At 28.7% G+C, this 25,186-nt stretch overlaps 2 protein-coding genes and 1 long non-coding RNA gene across 7 annotated transcripts in view; 1 reads left to right on the top strand and 2 right to left on the bottom strand.

Moving 5' to 3' along the window:
• The window catches only part of LOC141536217 (putative phosphorylase b kinase regulatory subunit beta), a 112,443-nt gene extending 100,104 nt beyond the window's left edge, over nucleotides 1–12,339 (bottom strand). Inside the window, exon 1 of the mRNA XM_074256581.1 lies at nucleotides 12,028–12,339. The gene's annotated coding sequence lies outside the window, so the exon portion shown is untranslated. The remainder of the gene's footprint in view (nucleotides 1–12,027) is intronic.
• LOC141536218 (rap1 GTPase-activating protein 1) overlaps nucleotides 1–25,186 on the bottom strand; it is an 83,850-nt gene that overhangs the window by 21,271 nt on the left and 37,393 nt on the right. For 3 of the 5 annotated variants that reach the window (XM_074256584.1, XM_074256586.1, XM_074256585.1), the window contains exons 2-3: nucleotides 17,886–17,979; nucleotides 16,145–16,237 (exon numbers count right to left, since the gene is read on the bottom strand). In XM_074256584.1, coding sequence (XP_074112685.1) covers nucleotides 16,145–16,237; nucleotides 17,886–17,979 — 187 coding nt within the window. Of the gene's footprint in view, nucleotides 1–3,230; nucleotides 3,816–6,374; nucleotides 6,679–6,755; nucleotides 7,239–16,144; nucleotides 16,238–17,885; nucleotides 17,980–25,186 lie in introns of those variants that run through there. The other 2 variants (XM_074256587.1, XM_074256588.1) reach the window with 2 other exon arrangements.
• Nucleotides 9,258–10,783, top strand: LOC141536223 (uncharacterized). The gene is made up of 3 exons (XR_012480704.1): nucleotides 9,258–9,673; nucleotides 9,737–9,937; nucleotides 10,634–10,783. It is a non-coding gene; the product is annotated as an uncharacterized LOC141536223 (long non-coding RNA).

Raw genomic sequence — 25,186 nt, forward strand, 5'->3', positions numbered from 1 at the left:
CAATCTCGTCTTTAAAGAATAGAATGATCAATGACGTAAGAAATCGCAGAATCAAAATTTGATTGCAGTAGTAAATTTACTCTACTCTGACAGTAATTATAAACACAATTTTTATTACCGATAATGAAACTTGAGAATTATATTCAGCCTGTATGTTAAAAAGTTTGATAAGTCTGAAGCTCGATAAAAATCTATGTACGCATCGTCGCATCCGGTTTGCAAATTGCAGGCTAAAAAGAGAGTCTTGTTATTTAGGGGAGACGAGTGTTAGAAAGAAAAAGATGAGAGGGGAAAGAGACGACGGAATTGCTGACTCTCGTGGGAATGAATAATTCAAGACTGGTATTGTTGGTCGCACCCATGTATAGTCCCCGTATATATGGTAAAGGTGTGCCGAGAATGAAATCAGAAAGAGAAAAGCGAAAAAAATTTTAGAAGAAAAGAGGAAAGAAAATATTATCTTATTAAATCCATCGTATTTAGATGTATGTCATTATTCTCCTTAAAAGCTACTAATAATCTCTCTTCTAACAACATATCAAATGCAGAAAAAATTTACAGTAAAAAATTACCATGTTGACAATGTAATTACAAACTAGACTTTTATATATTATTATTGTCCTTAAAATATATTACCTTCAAATTTTTGTGTCAATTTTGCATAAATTTGCACAATTTTGCAAAAAAAAAAAAAAAAAAAAAAAAAAATACAAATTTGAAACTTTTTGAAAAAAATTTGTAGTTTTTTATCGATTGGCTACAAATTAAAAAAAAACAGTGACTTATCTTCTCACTGATTTTCCTTTTTCCGCCCTTGAATTTTCCTAATCACGAATTTTTTATAATGCCTAGGCGGCATATATCCGTGCCAGAAGTCGCTCAGTTAGTGGCTCTGGTGATAAAATAGCACACTTATCGATAAGTTGAGGATCATGTGGGAAAGTGCGGAAGAAAAAAATCGATGAGAAGATAAGTCGCCACATATTTTTAATTGTAGGCCCTTAAAATGTAGAAATCTAACAAAAACTCGACACAAACATTTATTGGATACAGAATAGTAAATGATCTCGGATTTATAAGCTTTTAATACTATGAGCTCTACATGCCTAAAATGAGCCCTTACGCCTTATGCTTAGCGTGTTGCGTTCATAAAATTTCATAAAAAAAACTGTCTGACTGAAGTTCGAATCTTGTTATTGGTTTTTTTTCTTTTATATGAAAAAAAAATACTCTTTGTCTAAAAAATTCGAGAATTACTAATAAAATCTATTAATTTTTGCTTCGATTGTGGATTTGATATTTCATATGTAACGCGAATTTATATTCTATATTTTTGTATAATTATTGTTCTTGTATTTTTTATTATTTCTTAATCATTCGAAAAACTTGAATATTTAATTGCTTATGTATTTTTGCTCTGCAATTGTGTGTACTACACCATGGAGAAACCGGAAAATAAAAGTTTGAGGGTGGCAGCTGCGAGTCGGGTCATGTCTGCACCTGGCACGTTAAAATGATAAAAAAAAAAACGATGAAAAAAAATTTTTTAAAACCAGTAAATGTACATAAGGCCGAACACGCGTGGTCTGTTAGTGGTTAAGTGAATTTTTTTATCAGCTATTATTCTTTTTCTGATATAAAAATACACTTACATAGATGCTGTTTCACACAAAGTAGTCAAGTTTCATAATGTTCTTGTTGCTTCAAATCATGTTAATTAGAAAAAATATTCCGTGAACGTTTTTGAGCTCATGAAGATAATAATGAAGATAATGAAGTTGTTATTGACAATAACAACAACATATGGATAGCTTCATACTTTATTTCAAAACTTTGAATTATTGGAAGATTTTTTCAAAAAAACTTGTCTATGTAAGTTCTAAAGCCATAAAAGGAACCCATAGAAATATATACCATTAAATATTATATGACTCACCACCTTGGAAAAAAAAACGATCGAATATAACCTATGAATCACCTGGTCTTCCCTAAAATGTCGAAAAAAATTCGGTATAATTTACCCGCTGACAGTTTATTGACAGTCTTTAAATCGATATCGACACATTGAATAAAATTCAATATTTCGTTCCTTTTTTAATTTCTCGAATATTAACATATTTCATAATCTGATCATTGAATTAGACTGAAAATTTATTCAATTTTAGATCTTTTGTTAATACTGATGTTACTCGATCGCGATTTAAATTAGATCATTTTTTTATTATTTTGAAAAATCATCACGTGATTGTGATTTTGGTATTATTTCTATGTTAACCTTATTTTTTATTGTAAGTATTAGTAAATGTATATTAATTGATTGAAATTAACCATCATTTAATAATATGACTGTCAATTTAGCAGTCATTAATTAATTTTTAAAATAATGAGAAAAAAAAATATAAAAATATTTAAAATATGGAAAGAAAATAAATTTAGAAAATTAAAAAAAATTTATTCGTATGTATTTCTTTACATTATTAATTTTTAATTTATCATTCATTCATTTATAATTCTAAAAAAAAAATAATGTATGTCATATAGATTAGCAGTCAATCAATAATTGTACTACTTTAGATAGATAATTTCAATTATTTGCTCAAAACTTGTTCTGTTGAATGGATTACTCTAATTAACTTTTTAGTTAAAAACAATTATTATTACTCGAATACGGGCTTTGAATTTATAAATTGATATAACTGATTTTCATATTCAATGTATAGTAGTTGAAGTTGATATCTATCGAATAATAATCATTTGACCATATTAACGGAATACGATAATTATTATAAGAACAGTGAAAAAAATGAATTGATACTATTATGTTTCATTCATCTGTATAATATTAAAATAGCTATAATTTGATACGAAATGATTTCTTTCTTCCATAAACCTCAATTGATCAATTAATGTTAAATATGTAATAAGAATAACTAATATATCATGAAAAGTTTCACTTCATACGTATGTACACTAACGCACACACTGATAAAAAAATTGACTTGACTCAAGAGCCAAACTCTTGAACCAAGAATTCCACTTTGAAGAAAATTCTTGATCTAAGAAAATTTTCTTGTTTCAAGAATTTCTTCTCTTGACTCAAGAAAATCATTTTCTTCAAAACGGAATTCTTGGTTTAAGAGTTTCGCTTTTGAGTCAAGTCAATTTTTTTATCAGTGCTCACACTAACACATACTAACACGAACACACACACAGTTTTTTATTCTACTTACAATTTCGTAATTCAAACCCCAAAAATCGTTTACAAGACGAAATCTTAAATATCGACTTTTGAGACTTCAAATTAAGAAAAAGGAGAAATAGTGATGTGTGGTTAACATCAAAAGCGATATGCGTCACATGCGGCACGCGCAATAATTCAAGTTGATTGGTAACTACCATCGCCGATATATATACACACTCTACTTAGGTTGTTTCATGGTTGCCGTCTCTTTTTTTTTTTTTTTATTGAATCTTTTTAATTTTTTGCTTTGCTCAACATCAATCAACAACTTTTTTTTCTATACTCCACTCGCACGAATTGATTTGCATGTGTACTTTCGAATGATCTAAACTACCATAATAGCGACTTTAAAATTTTTAAATGATCCAAGTGATGAAAGAATTTATAAATTCTTGAACCGAAAAAATCATTTTGATAAATTTCTTTTTCTTGAATCAAGCAGAAAAGTTGTTGAACCAAATGTAATTTACTTGAATTAAGAACTATTTTTTCGTCAACAGTTATTTTACTTAATTTAAAGCAATCCAATTCTTAAAAATGATTTTGATCCAAGAATTTTCCTCTTGAATTTCTTTATCATTGTTTGAAATCATAACTTATCTAATCCTGCGAAACTTTGTATTTTTTAAATTATTTGTATTAGTATTTAGAGTTTTTATAATCGATATCAGTTGAAACAAAGCGGTTTACTCATTGTTCAAATATTAACTCGATTCTAAACAACATATTACAGAGGCAGGTAGGATATATTGCCTTGATTTGCTATCAATTTCATAATTTAAGTACTCTATCCAGTTTAAATATAGTTAATCATTAGAATATTCAGATTTTTATTTTTTTTGTTATTCTTTGGATAAAACAATTATTGGATATCAGTAGCATTTCAAATCTACCTTAAGTTTAGCGATTCAATAGTACATCAAATATATCATTTTCATGATAGGTGAGTAGGTTATCAGTTTTTGATACTTTCAAAATAATTACAATCAAATAACATATAAATAAATAAATTATTTATTAATATTATCATTGTTATTATTATTAGAGTGATTCTGAAACATTACTGAAACCATAAATTTTCCAAACAGCGTCTTAATAGCATCTAATCAACTACAAGATATCAATAACGTTTCAAACTTTGGAAAATCTGAATGATTGCAGATTTGGAACGTTACTGAAATGCTAAATATTGTTGACTCAACTGTCACTAAGGTAATCAATAGCGTATCCAAAACTTGAGGCGCGAAAAATCGGGTCGGATTTTTGAATATATATGAATACAAAATTTTATTTATTCTTGGCTGTCAATCATTACATTAATAATTATTATAAAAAGACATTTATTATTTGTATAAAAATAATGATGATTCTGATATTCAACAAGTTAGTAGAATATATATATATATATAATATTAATTACATAAAAATTTCGTTAAATGTTTCTTTTTCATGTAGTTGTATTTAATATAGTTCATCAACAATTCGGTTGATGAACTACATTTTCCAAGTGTATTTTCAAGTCTATTAATTTTAAATCGCTTTATTTTGACTAATTTAACACATTTGATCCTATAAATCTTTTTTGTAAGTGTGAAAATAATCGTCATTGACATGTAAGAGAATATATATAAAACATATATGTTTTAACTTTGTGTGATCTAGTAGATGATAGTTCTGCAAATAGTATTTCAGCAGATTTGATGATCAAGATTTATTTGTACAAATTTTTAAATTTAGTTTTTAACAGATAAAATCAGTAATAAATGTCATCGTTTAAGAAAATTTAGATTAAAGAAACTTGAAGCTTATCGACAGATGTATTAATTATCTTAAATCTTAAACTGGACATATTATCAGCTATGATGCCGCACCAAATATAATTTTCTTCATTACAACCCAAATATTGACTAAAATAATTAAAAAAAATTGGAGTTTGTTCTTTGAAAATAATATAACACATGGGTGATTTTTTCAAACTTTTGAAAGGCATAAAATTATCAAAGAACATTGTGTTATAAAGTAAATTACATGTTCGCTTTTTTCCTTAATTGACCGGAATTGTTAGCAGTTTTTGTTTGCGGTGTTGCCGTTATTGAGAAGATACCCCTAGTCTCTGTCGGTCAAACGGAAATGATCTGGCAACACAGTAATTTCAAAAACATTCTTGCGAATCACCATCGATTAGTCGATAGGTCGTGCATTAGTTTAGAGTTAAAAAAAAGAAATAAACGTTAAGTATATATCTTTTTGGTCATATTTTTGAGCTCGAGAAGCTTAACAACATGCTTATGAACATTTTTCAGGATGTACTACTCTGTAAAATATAGTCTCGAGATCTTATTGAGTTGTTACTCTAGTTATAAAAAAAATAAGACTTTTTTGAACTTGTTCAGATTTTATTGTACGTAAATCTTTTAGAGCAGATTTATAAACAAGAGAAGTTAAAATGCGGATAGGTTCTTTAATTTTACACCAAGTTTTCGAATGAGGCCTTTCAGCTGTTTAAGAGAATCTTCATAAAATTAAGCGTGAAATTTATTTTTGATATCACGAATATGTTACAAAATGAATAACGAGTTAAAACTTGAAGTATCTATTACTTAGAGAGCAACAATTACCTTTCATATTGGCTTAAATAAAGTGGATTTCTATATTATGTTAAACTATCAATAATTGATCAAAACTAGTTAGTTATGCAAACCATTTATTGGTACTCGACGTTAATAATTTAAATAACCGCAAGTGCGGTGATGTGAGTATAGTAACTGCGTTTTGAGTCGAGGATTTGTGCGGACTAAGCACCGTGAAAGTTAATGAGTACTCAGACCGAGAATAAAACCATGCTCTTGATTCTAACCAGTGTGAATTTCAGCTATTTAGCTCTATTTTCATTTAAAGTCTACATGATATGAGATACAGTTCAATGTTTCAGATTTATTCTAGTTTATCAAAACATTATACTGTTATTTTTAGTGGCTTATTTATTTGAAGCTTCACTACTTTTTTTCTTATCAGTATTCAGTATTCTTGTGGATTATCAATATCCGTCCAACTGATATAACGAGTTAAAAGAAATTAAACTTTAAATAACATAATAGAGGGGTTATTGAGTTTTTTTTTACTCTTTTCTCACCTGGGTCACAAGTTTCGTAAGCGTACTAGTATGACCGTTACTCCTCTGTTGTTGCTGTTGACTGGCCTCCGATCTCAGATCGTGCCTCCACCTCAACACTCCCATCATGACGCACAAAAGTACGTCTCGTTTAACTTATTCAATAATTGTTATTCTTGCTTCTTACCACCAAGGTTAAGAAGTAGAAAAAACTTTTTAAAAGGAGACAAATAAAATGATTATAAATTTATATATTCACTGTACAATCTAATTTGTCTTCGTCAAGGATCTCACGTATAGTAACATCAACCGAAATTCGGTCACTCTGAAAATTTTTTATCATTAATATTTAAAATAAAATAATACATTTTATCGTCTAATAACTGTTGCTGTGACACTCACTTAGTTTCAAAATATAAGTGAAGCAAATCACTGAATAAAATTATTTCTAAACAGTCAAAAGACAAAAATTCCATTAAGTCTAAGTTGTGCATTTGTGCACAGACTTTCAATTGCAAAATCACAATTTTTTCTCTTTTAAGAATCGGAGCCTTGAATGATACAATTAAAAAACGGTCTCTTGAAACTCATAAAAACACTTTAAAATCACAATATTTGTAATTATTTACTCTGTGATTATTCATTTCAATAATCCTCGTAACAACAATGTCATTTTATTGTTGATATTGAATCATACAGGTATAATGTAGATAAAAAAAATTTTAAACTTTACAAAACTCAACAATATTGTTTATAATTTAAAAACATCTTCACAACAACAATTCGGCGAATGTAAATGTTGAACAATGATAAAAAATAAAATTTACGCAACACTGAATAATAATAATAATTATTGATAAGAACCACGTGCTTGTAGAACGGTATAGCCGCAACTGGCGTTGAATTTGAGCCGGAGTTCCGGCGAGCTGATTCTCTCTACTTTGGATTTTCTCCTTCACAGTGACTCCCCCTTCTACTCCCTTCTATGACCTGGCAGTACATTACACACTATACACTTTTCTTTGATTGTCGACTCCATAGCATCGTTGTGCTGTGGCTGTATCTCACCATTACATCCCACCTCTATACTTTTAAATTTGAATTACATGTATTCTATACCACTCTGATGTATAATAATAATAATACTTCTATCGTCGCGACGCCGTTGCGTTTTATTTACTTCATGGGCGTCATAAGTGGATATTCAAGCGCGGGAAAACCTCAAGAATATAATTGGTAAGAAAACAATCATATTAATTTTATAATTATAATTACTCATACCCATATTTTTCCTTTAACGTAAATCTTTTTTTCTTTTTAATTTTGTTACAAAATTTTTTTTTTAGACTGAAATATGATACCAGTCATCATAAAAAGTTTATGATGGTCTGTGTATAAAATCGAATAGCATAACTCGTAGAGATCTTAACGCGTAACCAAACGATCCGAGTTCGATTCCCGGTCTGAGCCGTCCGAATTTTATTTTCGGAGACCGAAAATAATACCCACTAAATGGGTCCCTTCTTTTCCTTCATTCTTTCTCCTCCCTCTCAAAATTCGTCGATAATCGATGTTAATCAGTACGAATAAAATAAGAATAATCACTTTATTCTTTGAAAAAACGGTTTTATGAATAAAATTTAAAAGATTATGGAAAATAAGCTTTTCAATTTAAAAACCATCAATATTTTCTTACATATAAAGTATATTTTAATTTAGAATATATTTTATAGAATACAGTTTACGGATCAATACCAATTTATGTTTTAAATTAGTTTATTTCCAACTTTTCATTAAAAAATAATTATTCGACATTTTAAGAAAATTAAAATAAGTCAAATTTTCTGAAATTGACTATTCTAGTTCCTCAGTAACTTTTCTGATAGTTTATAAAAGTGTGTTTCCTGGCGTGGGTGAAAATGTCACAACTCATCAGTTTTAAAAAGTTTGACCTTCAAAATAAGTTTTAGAAAAATATTTTTTTAAAGTAGCTTTAAGACTATGCAAGTACATGTATACTGAATCAATTGATTCTGAAATTGAATCAATCTCAATCCTTAATAAGAAACAGTTTTGAAAGCGGCAGGGTTTATTGTATGGACATTTATTGATTTGTTTGAAAGTATTTAAACAATATTGGTGATTTTTTTCAGTTTTTTTGAAATCATTTTCTCATGAAATTCGGAAGTAACGGTAAGTTAAGCTGGCCTATAAATTAAACCATTTTCTTCTTTTACATTCAATATATAAAGGAATAACATTTTCAGTAGAAGTCAGATAAAAGTACTGTCAAGTAATTATTGGGGCCGCATTTTATTTATATCTGTATAGGATAGTCAATCAAAATGAAAATTTAACTAGGTCAACAGGAAAAAATAGGTTTTTTTCTACTTTAGAATTTTATTTAGTCAATTGAATCAAAAATTGAATCCAGAAAAAAAAATAAAAGAAATAAAATAAAAAGAAAATATTAGAAGAGACAACTTATTTCAATTCCGTAAATGGTATTTGACAGCCTTTTAGATGAGCTTCAGTTTTCATGTTTAACCGGTCAGCACTCACGTTATGAGCAATTTGCTTACGCTCGATTTAAAACAATGATAACTTTTTTTTTTCAAATGGAAAAAGTAGATGAAATTTTTTCTACTTTCGAGTAATTTTTTCAAATTATGAACTTTTGAAATGCTTTAATATTATATATAATTTATAAAAAAAATATTTTTCTCATACGAGAGTAAAGATTATCGAAAAGCTCACGTGAGTGCTGACGGGTTAATACTAATTTGTAAACCAAAAATAACCTTTTTTACTATGTTTTTAATGAAATGTTACTGTTGCATTTATTTTTACGTTTCATCGTATTTTCAGTAATAATAAAAATTCTCCTTCCATTTCAGCTACCGAATGGCTTTATTGTTAAATTTTCAAACGGCAATATTTTTTGAACGTGTAATTTGACTTTAATTTTCTTGGCGGCATTCGAGATAGTTTTTTCAGTATATAAAGTGTTTTCAAGGTCTTAAACTGATTGATCAAAAAATTTAAAATTTATTTAAAAAAAAAAAAATTTTTTTTTTCAATTTTCAAATGGTTATAACTTCCGAATGCGTTGTTCGATTTTGAATTAGTTGACGGCATTCAATGCAGTTTTCTAAGCACACGAATAGAAAAGATAACTTCATTCAAGAATATAAATATTGAACGAAGAAAAACATTTTCTTCCTATGGTGTTCTTAAAAGCCGATCTCCTCTTTTTCTTGCGTCGCACTCACTGCAAAATATGCTACTATCCTTGTTGCAGAAGACTGAATAATATGATGGTAAATATATTTATAACATATAAATTTAAAAAATCTTTTATTTCTTTTAAATATTATTTTCAGCAGGCCAGCGGATGTCGTTTCGTGGTCGACTTATTTCGTTGTCGAGGAGCTCTTTGGTGTACGCACCACCGGCTTTCCGTTCCTTTGTGTTCCTATCATCCCTTCATTACCTGCTTCTTTTATTGCACCATTCCACTTCCTGCTGATGTTAACCCTTATACTGCTTACAACTTTAGATCACAACAATTTAATAAAGTACAGGTACGCGTAAAAAAAAATCTTGTAAACTTTTCTTTTTATTTTGAAATACAAATTACTAGATATTTTCGTTATACTAAGCAAACTAAAAATACTAAAAATAAGAGATCTGTCGCGAAGTTCGTCATGATTACTACTTATTAGTTGTTGTAAGCTTATAATTTCAAAATATATAATGATTTTAATAATTTTCTATATTGTAGTTGAATTATATAATCATAAGCTTTTTTATGACAAAATGACAGATCTCTAAAAAAATGATACTTTTGTGAAAATACCTTTTAAAGTTTTATAGAATGAAGATATGAGTATCATTTGAAGGAAATTAAAATTTGGCTTTTAGAAAACGCGTTATCTTAAGATATACCATTTTATTGTAACAATAGTCGCACTAGGTAAAAAAAAAAAATCAATAATAATACGACAAAATAAATTATTCAATACGAATTACTGATTATGAGAAATATTAAGCTTACAGCAAAAAAACCTTTTTGTGTGTTAATAATAAATTAGAGCTATCCATTCGAAGATTGAAAACAACTACACTAAATAGCAGAATAAATAATTTAATAAAACAAAATACTACTAATCTAACAGTAAATTAAAACAATCCGTTAAGAATAAATAGTTGAAAGATTCATAAAAATTATGCTCATTAACCAAGTATTATATATCAAACATTATTTTTTTTAAATAAAGCATAAGAGCTAAAGTAAGAACCATACAGTTCCCATGGTAGTCGGACACAGTATGCGATCACTTTATGGGTACAACTAACGTGTGTATATACATAGAAATCTTCAATCTTTACGGTTGGTGAATAAAGACTCTGAAATGGAAAAAATCTTGTCAAGCATTGTACCTGAGTCGAAAAATATATTCTTTTTTATCTGCGTAACTTTTTATGACATCAATTAAATTACTTTAACTATACCACCTTGAAATAAAACGAAACCTTCTTTTGTCAGAAGTTACATGTAATAATATTGAGCTTAAAAATTTACCCAAGTTTTAAATCCTTGATATAGTGTCATTCGATTTTTTCAACTTTTTTCATATACGTTTCAAAAAATTATTCAAATATTCAAATAATGTTTCAAATATCATCATGAATATTTATTTTTATTTATTAATTTGATCCTGAACGGCGAATTTATTGATTGATTCTATTAATCAGGAAAAGTACATTTTGATTTAATTAGAAGCGAGAATCAATTCGACGACAAATATTTTCAACATTATTTATTTGAATAATTAATCTATAAAATCCATAGCTTCATGTAACATACAGTGCTAAGTTATCATGTAAATAATCATCAACATTATAACTGAGTAATGCCCACTAGTTACTGCAAATCCCACATTGTAGTTATAGAATTTTTGTGATTTTCCAATTTTAATAAAAAATATCAATGATCATTGTATATTTCTTGTAATAACTAAGAATTAATTATCAATTATTAAAGGAAAGTTTTTTAATTAAAGTGGGTCGATTATATAAATTTAATGAATATGATTTACACAAATTACTGATTTTTTTTTAGTTTCTCAAAATCATGATAGAAAAAGAACAATAATTTTTAGGTAGCATTTTTTGATAATGCGAAGATATTTTTTTTTTTTTTTTTTCCGAAATGTAAAGAGTCTCGTTATTTGATGAGGTATCATCAAAATTAGATTAATTATCGGTCCAATAACTTTACGGGTGCTATGTAGCAAAATATATTCCCTGATAGCCAGCGCTTTCTCAGTAAGTGTTGACTTCCAGCAGTTACGGTTAAGTTATACATCAAGTTGGCGGTAATTCTTCACTCAACAACAGTTGTAAGTAAATTGACAGAAATCTACGGCCGCAACTTGAATACAAGTTAACAATCAAATTTGTAGTTAAATTTCCTTTCAACTTTACTACAATTTGAAGGAAATACTTGTACAGCAAGTTTTGACGTCTATTTGCAGAGTAAGTTATAGGTAACTAATAGGTAATCGCTCGCTTTGCCAACTCTTTCCGTCAAGTTTGCTTCAAATTGCGGACGTAGATTGACAGTAAGTTATAGGTAAGGTGGCTATCAGGGTTTGTCTTTACAAATGACCCTGATAGCCAGCGCTTTCTCAGTAAGTAGTTGGCTTCTAGCAGTTACGGTTAACTTGACATCGAGTTAGCGGTAATTTTTTACATGACAACAGTTGTAAGCAAATTGACGGAAATCTACGGCCGAAACTTGAATACAAGTTAACAATCAAACTTGTAGTTAAATTTCCGTTCAACTTTATTACAATTTGACAGAAATACTTGTACAGCAAGTCTTGACGTCTGTTTGCAGAGTAAGTTATAGGTAACTAATAGTTAATCGCTTGCTTTACCAACTCTTTCCGTCAAGTTAGCTTCAAATTGCGGACGTAGTTTGACAGTAAGTTACAGGTAAGGTGGCTATCAGGGGATTTAAACTTATTACAGATTATAAAGTATACTGTCTTACCTTTGCTCGATTAATAAAATAGAAATTTTAACAACGGCCGATCATCGCCCTTCTAGCCCTATAGATTCCGTTGTTATTGACACGTGTTATGACATTGATAAACTTTTCCTATATTACCGATAAATGTCATAAGAGAAAATGTATTATCTACCAAATTTTAAATTTCTGATAGCCAGCGCTTTCTCAGTAAGTGTTGACTCCCAGCAGTTACGGTTAAGTTATACATCAAGTTGGCGGTAATTCTTCACTCAACAACAGTTGTAAGCAAATTGACAGAAATCTACGGCCGCAACTTGAATACAAGTTAACAATCAAACTTGTAGTTAAATTTCCTTTCAACTTTACTACAATTTGAAGGAAATACTTGTACAGCAAGTTTTGACGTCTATTTGCAGAGTAAGTTATAGGTAACTAATAGGTAATCGCTCGCTTTGCCAACTCTTTCCGTCAAGTTTGCTTCAAATTGCGGACGTAGATTGACAGTAAGTTATAGGTAAGGTGGCTATCAGGGCACCTTACCTATAACTTACTGTCAATCTACGTCCGCAATTGGAAAGAAACTTGACGGAAAGAGTTGGCAAAACAAGCGATTACCTATTAGTAATTATTTACCTTTAAGTTACTTTGCAAATAGACGTCAAAACTTGCTGTACAAGTATTTCAGTCAAATTGTAGTAAAGTTGAAAGGAAATTTAAATTCAAGTTTGATTGTTAACTTGTATTCAAGTTGCGAATAGATTTTCGTCAATTTGCTTACAACTGTTGCTGAGTGAAGAATTACCGCCAACTTAATGTTAAGTTACCCGTAACTGCTGGAAGTCAACTACTTTCTGAGGAAGCGCTGGCTACTAGGGCAGAGTTTCAGATCAACAAAGTTGGTGTCAGATAGTTGCCACCAATTCGGCGACAACTTGCGGTCAAGTTCCGAATTTGTAATTGTTGGCATCAAGTTAGCTACAAATTTCTGAGGAAAAGAACACCAATTTACTGCCGCAATTTGTCGCCCAATTTCTTAAGAAACTTGTCGTCAACTTGATGTGAAGAATTTCAGAAGCAGTTTTTACTGACAACTTGGTGAACAAGTTGACACCAACCGAGTGCATTTTCAAGACTTGCGGCCAACTTGGTGACAAATTACGGTAGTAAATTGTGGGAAAGTTGCGACCAACTTGGCTATCAGAAAATAAATGGGCCTGATCCCTCCCTGATAGCCACCTTACCTATAACTTACTGTCAATCTACGTCCGCAATTTGAAGCAAACTTGACGGAATGAGTTGGCAAAGCGAGCGATTACCTATTAGTTACCTATAACTTACTCTGCAAATAGACGTCAAAACTTGCTGTACAAGTATTTCAGTCAAATTGTAGTAAAGTTGAAAGGAAATTTAACTACAAGTTTGATTGTTAACTTGTATTCAAGTTGCGGCCGTAGATTTCCGTCAATTTGCTTACAACTGTTGTTGAAAGAAGAATTACCGCCAACTTGATGTATAAATTAACCGTAACTGCTGGAAGTCAACACTTACTGAGAAAGCGCTGGCTATCAGGGCTGATGCTAACTGAAATTTGTCGGAAATCTGCAATCAGAATCTGAAGGTAAAGAGCTGAAAAAGGAGGTTTTTAATAAATTGACAGTGAATTGCTCAGCAATTCGACGTCAAGACTTATATCCAAGTTCATTAGGGCACATTTTATATATATTTAAGATTTATAGATATATCAACAATGATAATTAAATTTTAACCATTGATTACAAAACTGGCTCTTGGTAAAGTTAATCGAAAGAGTAAACTAAAAATCTGATGGTAACTTGTGCATTCCGACTGTAGATTTACTCGTCTACAACTGTTATCCACCCTGTTAGCACAAATGAAACGAAGTTTGCGTAAACCTACGGCCGGAATTTGATGTAAAGTTTACGCTAACAGTAGAGCAACAGTTGTACATACTTATAACTGTTGACATGAAGTTAACGTTAACTTTCTGCAACTTTGCGTTAACTTTGAGCGAACCTTTCGGAAAATTCCGGCAGTAGATTTACGCTTTGATGCGTAAGTTGAAGTCAAGTTCTGGGAAACTGTTGCAAATGCAGAGGTTGACGCGACGTTAACGTAAAGTTGACGTAAACCATTGAATATCAACTTAGTTGATGGTCAACCCGTGCTAACTGGGCAGCAAAGACTTGTCATAAATTTGACATCAAGTTAATCGAAGCTATTGATAGTCAGCTTCTTATTGCCAGGGGCTTGCTATCAAGGTGTCATTTCTATTAAACTCAAGAATGGAAATTTTACAATTCAGGAATTTTTAATTGTTTATTGAATAAAAAATCTGTTTATTTTGTAGGTCATTCTTGAAACATTTCTTTGTCTTTTAGCTCGAAGCTCTTTTAGATTTACCGAAACTTATTCAGCTCTTCGATTTTAAAGTTCAAACCTTCAGAAAATCCAAATAACGTAAGTAAAACTCTTTCAAATACTAGAGATACACACGAATGCACGGACTCGTATACACATAAACACAGATTTTCTGCTAAAAGTGTAGTTTTTGAAAGTCAAACTAAAAATAAATTTTTTAAACTTTTAAAAATTTATAATTTTGTCTTCCCGAAGTTGAAAAATTTTTATACGATGAAAATATCTTAAAAGTAACATTTTAAAAAGTAAAACGCTTGTATGAAAAGTTTTGATGAATCATAGAAGTATAATTAATACAGATTGATGATTTTGAAAATTGATATTAAAGATTTAAATGGAAAAGTACACAACTGGTATTCAACGAAAGGAAATGTAAAGAAAAATGGAAAAAAAATATAAAAGAAAATGAAAATCGCTAAATCGTTAATTTGATTCAGAAAACAGACCATGAAAAAATAATTTGATTCGGCTAAAGCTAACCGTTTTCTATGAAAAATTGTGATCATTAATTTCATTTTCGAGTAACTGAAAAGTTCACTGCTAAAGGTGGTGATTCTTTAATATAACGAAGACAGAAGGATATTAGTTTACGAGAAAAATAGAAAATAAAGCTGACTCTATCTGACGTCTCCGAATATTAATGGTTTGGTGGATTCGAGACAAACTTTATTTATTAAAGGTCAATTATGTTTACAACACTTCAGAAAATAACGTTAATATGTCAGTAAAAAAAATGTCAGAAGCCAATGATTTTAAAAATAATTAATTTTTATAACCGCATAACTGTATTATTGATTAACAAAAATTTGATTTTTTAATTATCTTACAAAATTTTAATTGAGAGTCTGCCATTTACTTCTTAATAAACTTAAGTAATATTTTGTTATATACATTTTTTATTAATTTTTAAGCCTTTCAATTTGTTGACTCAATATTAACTTTTAAAATTAGATATATAGAGACTGGCAAACTTTAAAATTTAATAGTTTCTTTTGAATTATACATTCTTACAGGTATTACTTCTACACAACGGATGCTGTGCCGGTCGAATCTATGAATAGACTCATCATGTATTTGTAAATTATATATAGCTATATTTACTAGTAAAATGGTGAAAACTGAATATGACTTTCTTTCCAATAAATTTTCTTTTACCGTCTACTAGCTGCTATTCACCAATTATATACTTATTCAATATAAAATTATTTATTCTAATAATTTCTTAAAATCGAAAAAAAAAAACTCAAAGTTATAAATAATTAATGGATAAAGACGGTAAAAATGGTATAAAACTATAAATATTGACACATACCTGGGTAAAATATGGTGGCAATACACAACGTTGGTCGTCAAGTCTTGAGCTTTGTACCCTCTCCAGCAATTCGAACAGGTCTTGTGTCGTGTTCTGCAATAGTACAATAAAATTTTAATAAAATATTTGAATAAAGAAAAACCATTTTTCTATTGCGTCTCAGGTATAAAGTGACGCATTATCTATTATTTAAGAAAAACGGAAAAAGATTCCAGGTTTATCTATAGAAATTTATTTTTATATTCTATTGAATAGATTTTCCAAGTTTGAATGCTGGTCAAAACATTTTTTTTCCTTTTTAAATTTATGACTAAAATTTTTTTCATTTTTATTTACTTTTCTCATAAACTTTTGTGAAACTAAATTTTCTAAAAATTTGCCAACCAACGTAAAGAATTTTAAAAATTTTAGTTTACTATTTTTTATTCTTCAAAAATTGAATTGATGGTTCGAGTTGTATTGACAGATTGGAAGACTCATTTATTCTCGTAATTAGCATGACATCTGTTATTGATAAAATCGATGTTCGTCTGCTGTATTTACTACGAAAATAAATAATAAATGGTGACTAAAAAAATGTGATAAAATAAAAATGACGAAATTTTTTATTAACAAATACTTGAAATTCATTTTAATCATATGGGTTATTTCACCAAACTAAATTAGTCTTAAAGATAATTTTCCGCCGATTGTATTTTAATTTCATGGACGTTTTCTCAGCTGAGAAAGACGAATTAGACAAAGTTGAATTTTTGATAAAAATATTCAATAAATTTGATTTCTTAATTTGCTCAGAAGTCAAAACAATATTTGGACTTTACGATTTAAGATTTGAAAAAAAAAAAAAAAAAAAAAAAAAAAAAAAATAGGAAAACGGTTGACCCTGAAACGTGACCTTCAACCGTCGAGATCTGATGGAAACTCAATTTTTGCAAAGCAGGGTAAAACCAATAACTTATCGATTTTTAAAAATCTTCGATTTTCTTAGCGGTTAAAAATAAATAAAAATAAAAAAAATTTTTTTTTAAACAATTCAACAAAATTATGAAAATTTCAAAAATGTATTCATTGCTAAAACGTCATGTTTTGTCTAACCTATTTTCAGGATTTATCAACGTAAAATGTCAAAATCTATCATCAATATTTTCAAAATGACAATATTATGAAGAGCAAAAGTTTTTTAATGAAATTATCTGTTTCTACCATAGAAATACTTCCAAAAAATTTAAAAACAATCAGCGCAGGGTTTCTCCGAAAAATAATTTACATTATGTTATTGAAACCGTTGACCTTTCACATCGGATACAGATGAATGGTTCCCTTTTTTACTAGCAATCATATCAAATGATATTTATCACATACGATTATAATGTAATGGTGTGTGTTAATCGATTATTTAACTTATTTGATTTAAAACATAGTTATAATTATAAATGACATGTCTTTTGCTCTGATCACGAAACCTCATTTTTCGACTTTAAATTTGCCTTATATTTGGTCTTAATTTTTATTGTTAGTTGAGTTTAAATTAAGGTATTTTTTTGTCAACATTTGGAATTTTTTGGAACAAATGAATGAGCCTCACCTATAGAAAGTTCTGAATAACCCAGCTGATTACTTAAACATATTTTTAGCTAAGATAAAATTATTCCGAGTTTTTTAACTAAAATCAATAGCGTAAAAATACTCTGAAAGTTATTTAAAAAAGTTAAGGAAATTAGCAGATAAGTAATTAGTTTACCTTATCAGAGTTTTCTCTACAATCATGACGATCACCTACTGCCGACTTTCTTGTATCAGTTCCAGAATAAACAGATTGGTCCAGCTGCTGTCTCCTGTAACATTTTAAAAATTGACCTTTTTTATAGATATTGTAGAGAGATTATAATAATAATAAATTAATGGTTCAAAAATATTATAAAGTTGAAACCAAATAAAAATATACATTAAACTTAGGCATGTTTTACAAGACAGTTTTTCTTCTCTTTCGTCACGATTTTGTAAAATATGTTGCACTACGCGAGATCTATAGAAGCATCTGACAGATGCAAAAGCGTCTTCAACATAACAGCTTTCCCAGCTTCCGAACATAACATATATAATAGCTTGAAGAATTGGAAAAGAAGCAGGAAAACCTTAGTAAGTTGTGTTTCATACTTATATATAAGCCTGGACACTCCCATATATAGAAGATTTTTCGTTTAAGTTATACATCTGGCGGCAGCTGTATTTTTTCTAATCAACAACCCTATATGTGTTTAATCTAAAAATGTATTTAAATGTTCGCACGTTCCATGTATTTTATACACAGTAAACATCATTTTAGGGTAGGCGGTGAAATGTAAACTCATTAATACTCGTTTGTTTAATACTGAAAAAATACTATTAAATTAATATAGTATTTATAATGACCAATGATAATCATCTTAGTCATCCGTGTACATAAAAATTAGATTATTCAAAAAAGTAGGAGGGCATTATGTTCAGAGGTTTGACCATAGTATAAAAATAGCTATGTCATTCATAATTGGGAAAACTGATATTATTTCTATTCAATGAGTCATTATTAACTTTTCGATGTACATACATCTATATAAAAGTATTTATACATTTGTATTAATTTTTTTTTGTCTCTTTGAATTATGTAGCTTCAAGTTATCATAGTTATACTTTAATATTTTAATCGTTCTGTCATTTATTTTTTCTTCTCTAGAAGTCCAAATTGATAAAAATGAAAAATACAGTGATGGATCAGTCAGGTTTTACACATGATTTTCAAAACATAGAAGCACGTTATGTGCTCCAAAAATACCAAAAAGTTATGTGCTCCAAAATCAAAGGGTGACTGCCTTAAAAGGTTTTTTTTTGTATACATTTAAATAACCTATTATTGTAACCACAATTTTTCTTTCGAGTCATTCTTTTACGAATAGGCCGATTAAGCTAGTTTTGATCATGATCATCATAATTCATAATTAAAAACGATTTGATCAAGTTTTCAAATCCATTTAATGATTGGTGCTTATTTTAAAAAATAATATCAGCTCCAGGATCATTTTTTTTGACATTCTGAGAAATATTTTGAGTTCTAAAAAAAAAAAGTTAACTTACTTTTTTAACAAAATCTATTTCGCACGCTATATATTATTTTTTTGAATTTTTCTTTAAGGAATATTGATAACTCGTAAAATTCTATAAATTTTTTTAAACTTACAGTATTGCTAATAGGTGCCCATCTTAAAAGATATTATTTTATTTTGTTAAATAATTTTCATTCTTTTTACAGCCATGTTGATATTTTGTCGGAATGAGTTATAAAAACCATGTCATTATTTTAAGTAATCTTAACACATTCGCGAGGCACATTCCCACAGGATCATGTTACGCGATTCACGCATATGTCTGCATCACGATAATTATTGTTATAGGCGCGGCAGTTTAATTGATTTAGCTGAATAAACAGCATAGAATAATATGATAAAACTTACGGAACGTTTAGAGTATATAAAACAATAATCATTAACATTTCATTGTTATCATAAAATTCACTTAAAAGAAGTTTATTTTACCCAAATAAAAATTTTTTTTCTAACATCATGCATTCTTGTTTAAAAAATATTTAACTCTTTTATGTCAAGAAATTAATTTTTGAATCAATATATTTCAAATTCTGTGTGTGTGTGAATCTCTCATAACTTTTGAACGGCTCATCCAATTCGATCGAAGTAAGTGACTTTCCAAAAAGTTTCATTGCCTCTAGACTTCTAATACTAGTTCAAAGAATTTGAGTCGATAAATTTTGAAAAATCTCAAAAATAAAATTTCCAAAAATAAGTTTTTTTGAGATATCTTCTGAACGGCTTAACCGATCAGTTCTAAAAACTGATCGACTTTTAACATCATAAAACCACTTCGATTGCCACCGGTCCAGTCAAAATCGGTTGATTCGTTCGTGAGATATCGCTATCGAAAAAAATGTTTTTTTCAGAATTTTTATGAAAATTTCAGTCTGACTAGTTCCCGCTTTAAGATTCTTTAAAGAACTCAAAAAATTGTGTTTAATTCCGTAAATCCTAAGAAAATCAGTTGATTCATTCAAAAATTTTTGCGGTTTGAAAATTCAAAAAATAGTGTTCTATGAAACTTCTATCAGACTTTTGAGCTCAAAAACATAGAACAGTTATCTATTTCAGCTCGGAGGGCTCAAAATAACACAAAACTATATTTTTGAGCTCTTCGAACACAAAAATAAAATAACTGATGTTTTGAGCGCTTACGTATGAAGTTAACGGGAAGTTGCTGAGATGATCTTTAGGGTCAACCGTTTTTTTCTAATTTTTTATTTAAGAGCCGGCGTCGAAATTCATTAGCAAGAAAAATGTACTTGGTGAAAAAAATAGATTATAGATAGATTGTTGATATTTTTATTACATAAGTTACATATAGACAAGTCTACCTCGAACAGAGAAGTTCTAAATAATTTATTTAATCATTTATTAATTACACTTTTATGTGTTTTGTTTATTTTTAATTGACTTATTAACGAATCTGTTGTTATTCTTATCATTATTCTACTGAAATGAAATTCTATATTTCAGTGAATTTTATTCGTTATTGCTCACTCAATCGTAATATTGTTTCACCCCAGTTAATGGATTTAAGTCTCTTCTTTACTTTATTTTCTATTTCTCTTTTTAATTGAGAGGGATAACACACGAGCGCAAGAGAAAAATAGGAGAACGGATGGAAAAAATTGAACAGATGGATGTGCAAATACTTTGCGAGTTTATATGCGTGTGTGAATTGTCAGTTGATGTGTAATAAAAATGACTTTGTAGAAAATTAATCATACAAAAACGAGTGTTTCGTAATAAAAGCGGTTTCTAAGTTGTGGAAATTTTTTAATCAAAAAATTTTACAATTCAGTTCCATGCAATACAAAATATTGTTAATATACTTGAGGTAAAGTATTTCATTGTTTAATTTATGAATATTTAAAGTTATTTCAAATTTAATGATTAATTTTCTAAAGAAAAAAAATTACTATGATTTATTCGAAACAATAATTTAAAAATCTCTGCAACTTCCCGTTAATTCCATAGCGCTTAAAATTGCAGTAATGATGTTTTTGAGCTCTTCGAGCTCAAAAGTCTAATAGAAGTTTCATAGAACACTATTTTTTGAATTTGTAAACCGCAATAACTTTTGAATCAATCAACCGATTTTCACGCGGTTGGCGGCATTCGACGCAGTTTTTTCAGTGTCATAAGGAATCTTTGAATTTAAATTGATCAAACTAGGAATTTCGGAGTAATTAAAAAAAAAAAAAAACACTTTTTTCGGTTTTCTTTCCACGATATCTCTCGAACGAATCAATTGATTTTGACCAGATTTGCGGCGATCGATGTGGTTTTTTAAGGTTAATTATTAAATAGTTCTTGGAGTTGATCGTTAAAGCCGTTTAAAAGTTATTAAAAAAAAAAACCATTTTTAAAAAAAATTTTTTTCACAGTTTTTTTTAGATTTCTCGAAATCTATATGTCCGAATCGGTCCAAATTATATTCAAAATCTAAGTTTGGCCAAGCCCTTTCGAATGGCGCTAGCCGCGATAAAAACGGTCAAACCGTTCAAAAGTTATAAGAGGTTTACACACACACACACACACACACACACACACACACAGTGACACCCTCGCGGAGATAGTCAGGGAAGCTTTCTGTGATCTTAGAACGTCGAGATCTGATGAGAATTTGATTTTTGCAAAACGGGGTAAAACCAATAACTTTCTAACTTTTGAAAATCTTAGATTTTCTTAACGGGAAGTTAGAAAAAAAAAACAAAAAAAAAACTATACCGCAATTATAGCAGATTGTATTAAGCAGTATTTTCTATGAAAAGAAAAGGGTGAAAAAAATTGAATCACCCAATAATCACAGATCTATAACACCGATACTTAATTTATAATACAAACCACGATGCTGTTATTGTTGGGTAAAAATATTATTAGGAATAAAAAAAGTCGGTGGTGATAAAGGGACAGCCATAAAGGGAGGAGGTAAGAAAAAATAATAAACAGAGGCTTGGTAATTTCGGGGGATCGGTCTCGAGGGGTTGACAACGACGTGATATATATTCATACATATGGTGCGCATCGTAAAACTACGAGTTCATATAACGAGTAAAAACATACATTCTCAAATATATAGTATCCCATATGACGATTATAGATGCCGAAACTCATACTAAACTGCGTGCGTGTCTATGTCTGAACGGGAATAGGAATGTATATAGACACATATGCTCAACACATACATTATAAAAGTAAAAGAGTCCACTCAACGATATTATATTTGCATAACCATATTTCTCTTCTCATTTACTATTATTATGAGCATCAACTTATTGTTAGAAATTCGACATAATGCACCCAGTATCGTTTTGACATTTGCATTATAACAAAGAGAGCATTCACGCCTCTTCTAGTGGACTCTCGATTTAAGACCCCCGATAGTCTAACAATAAAAAGAAATAAAAATAAGAGCATAAATAAAGAAATATTAAACTCGAGACCCCCTGTGGATACTCTTAAATATGACAACTAACTTAAAGCATTTTAGTTATTGATCAATTCAATTCTCATACATTGGTTATTACTGCGTAGCTATTAGTCTTCATACATTAATATGGTATTATTATAACAATTACTTTTCATTGATTACTCATGATTATCAATTAAAAAAATTTTTTATTGCTTCTGGATTCACGTGAAGATATTGAAGTACAGGAAATGTCATGTAATGAAGCACATTATCTACGGATATTAATAATTTCAAGGCAGTTCATTAAGTAATGTGCTATACGGATATTGTATTTTAAATTAATTATCTAGTAAGTCAAGAAAATTAATATATTTATTTGTTGTAATTTTTTGCACACCTCATAACACAAAGCTGTTGAGATTGTGTTTTACTCTCGACACGTCAATTCCTATTTTTTTTTTTTTTTGTAATAAACAAACCAAAAACTGTTCTCAAGCAATTTTTTTGAGTATGACTAATATTGTATAAATCTGAATTTAGCTATTGATACACTAACAAATTAATAAAATTGAAAAGAATAATATGTAAAGTCAAAATTAAAAGCTCTGAAGTACAAAAAGAGTTAGGGTGATTTAAAATACCTTATCTCGGTATTGTCTGAATCATAGGATTATTTCACCGCATGTACCGATGTCAAAAATACTTTTACAATAGAGAATGTTACTTTTACAATACATTACAATACGCGACAACGGTATAGCAATAAGTACATGGTTGAGCATAATCACCATACTTATTCCTTATGCTTATGAAAATTAATACATATGCTTCAGAATTATTTTATGATAATTCTATACATCAAACTAAGCAGATAAAATACAGACAAGTCTGGTAAAACCATCTATTCTTATGTATTTGATTCAGGAATTTTTAGAATATTTCATTGAGTTTCAACATTTTAATAGTAATTAACATTCAAAAATTATTTGAATATCAATCATTTGTTATTTTTTTTTTAGTGAAAAAGATATGTATACAAATTAATTTTGAAATTTAAACTTATGAATTTATAAGTAGCATATTTATGAATTTATGAGTAACACAAAAAATTCATTTCTAGCTTTCTATTCTCCACTTTATAAATTTTCTTCTATTCATGAAAATCATTTCAATAATATCTATAATTAATAATAGTGAATATTATATACAAAACTGACCATCAGTTTATAATTTAAGTTAAATTCTTTTGTTTGAAAGGAAAGAGATATTTCAAGTGTTTCGTAACATGAGATGTAAATTGTGGCATCTATGAACGTAAGTATAAACATTAAAGAAGAAAAACAAGAATATTAATTTATAGTGATAGTATAGCTTTCGTACTCTGAATATGTAATTAAAAACTTACAGTTTGAGTGTTTAAAAGTATTAAATGGAATATTCAATTTTTTATAGCTTATTTATAATACATAAAAATATATAAACTGGATACGAAGAAGAGGGATCAGGTGGCTTAGTCAAGATGAATTATTAGTTATAATCTTTTGTATACTTTATTGACATTTCTTCAGGCACTGCTTTAATAATGAATTGTAAAGTTTATTAAATATAACACAATCATTAAAAAATATGTTTGTAAAAACTTTGAAGCTGATTTTCTAAAATTTTTCTATTTTTACCTGTCTTCAGTAAAAGTGAGGCACGGAAAGAAAAATCCTTAAAAAAAAAAAGATTTTATTAAATCTACTTGTTTTTTTTTTTTTTTTTTTTTTTTTTTTAGTGAAATTAATTAGAGAAATCTCGAAATTAAATTTTTATTTCAAAGCGTTCTTTTAACGTTTTTTTTTTTTTTTTATTATTCAAAGCGTTACGCCATTATGCAAAGCGGTAAATTTTCCATGGAATCTTTCTTCTGTGTATGTATATGAGTTGTGATTGTCGTCACATGATATAAAATGTTACGTAGTAGAAATAATAATATAAGATAAATATATTTAATATCGATCTAAACACGGACTAAATAATATATTGTCTGATTAATAATCTTTGTAAAATCAAGTTTTAATAAGTAACTTTAGATTTTAACTTAATTATTAATTCTTGTAAAAATGTAATTCTACAAAAATTTTATTTCTATAATAATAGTAAATTCAAAATCATCATTTATGATGTTACATTAAACGTTTATAATCTAAAGAAGGCGCAATGTGAGACATATAGAATCAGCTTTATTGAAGACACTAAGAAGGCAGGTCAAAGATGTGTCATCATGCAAAAAATACAATAAGAATAAGAAACAAGACAAAACCTAAAAAGAATAAAAAATATGTTGAGCTTTTATTCTATATACAGAAATTTAACAATTAAAAAGGCCACTTCATGACTATATCACTTCATTCTCATTTGCTCCTTTTTTAGCGAGTGATAATTTTTCACATTGAAAAACATATGCAAAAAAAATTACTATAATCTTAAAAACGTGCTTGTTTTATAAATATAAAATTG

The sequence above is a fragment of the Cotesia typhae genome, unplaced genomic scaffold, assembly GCF_013202065.1.
Source record: "Cotesia typhae breed Kobodo isofemale line unplaced genomic scaffold, CoteBio_Ctyphae scaffold_152, whole genome shotgun sequence".
NCBI lineage: Eukaryota > Metazoa > Arthropoda > Insecta > Hymenoptera > Braconidae > Cotesia > Cotesia typhae.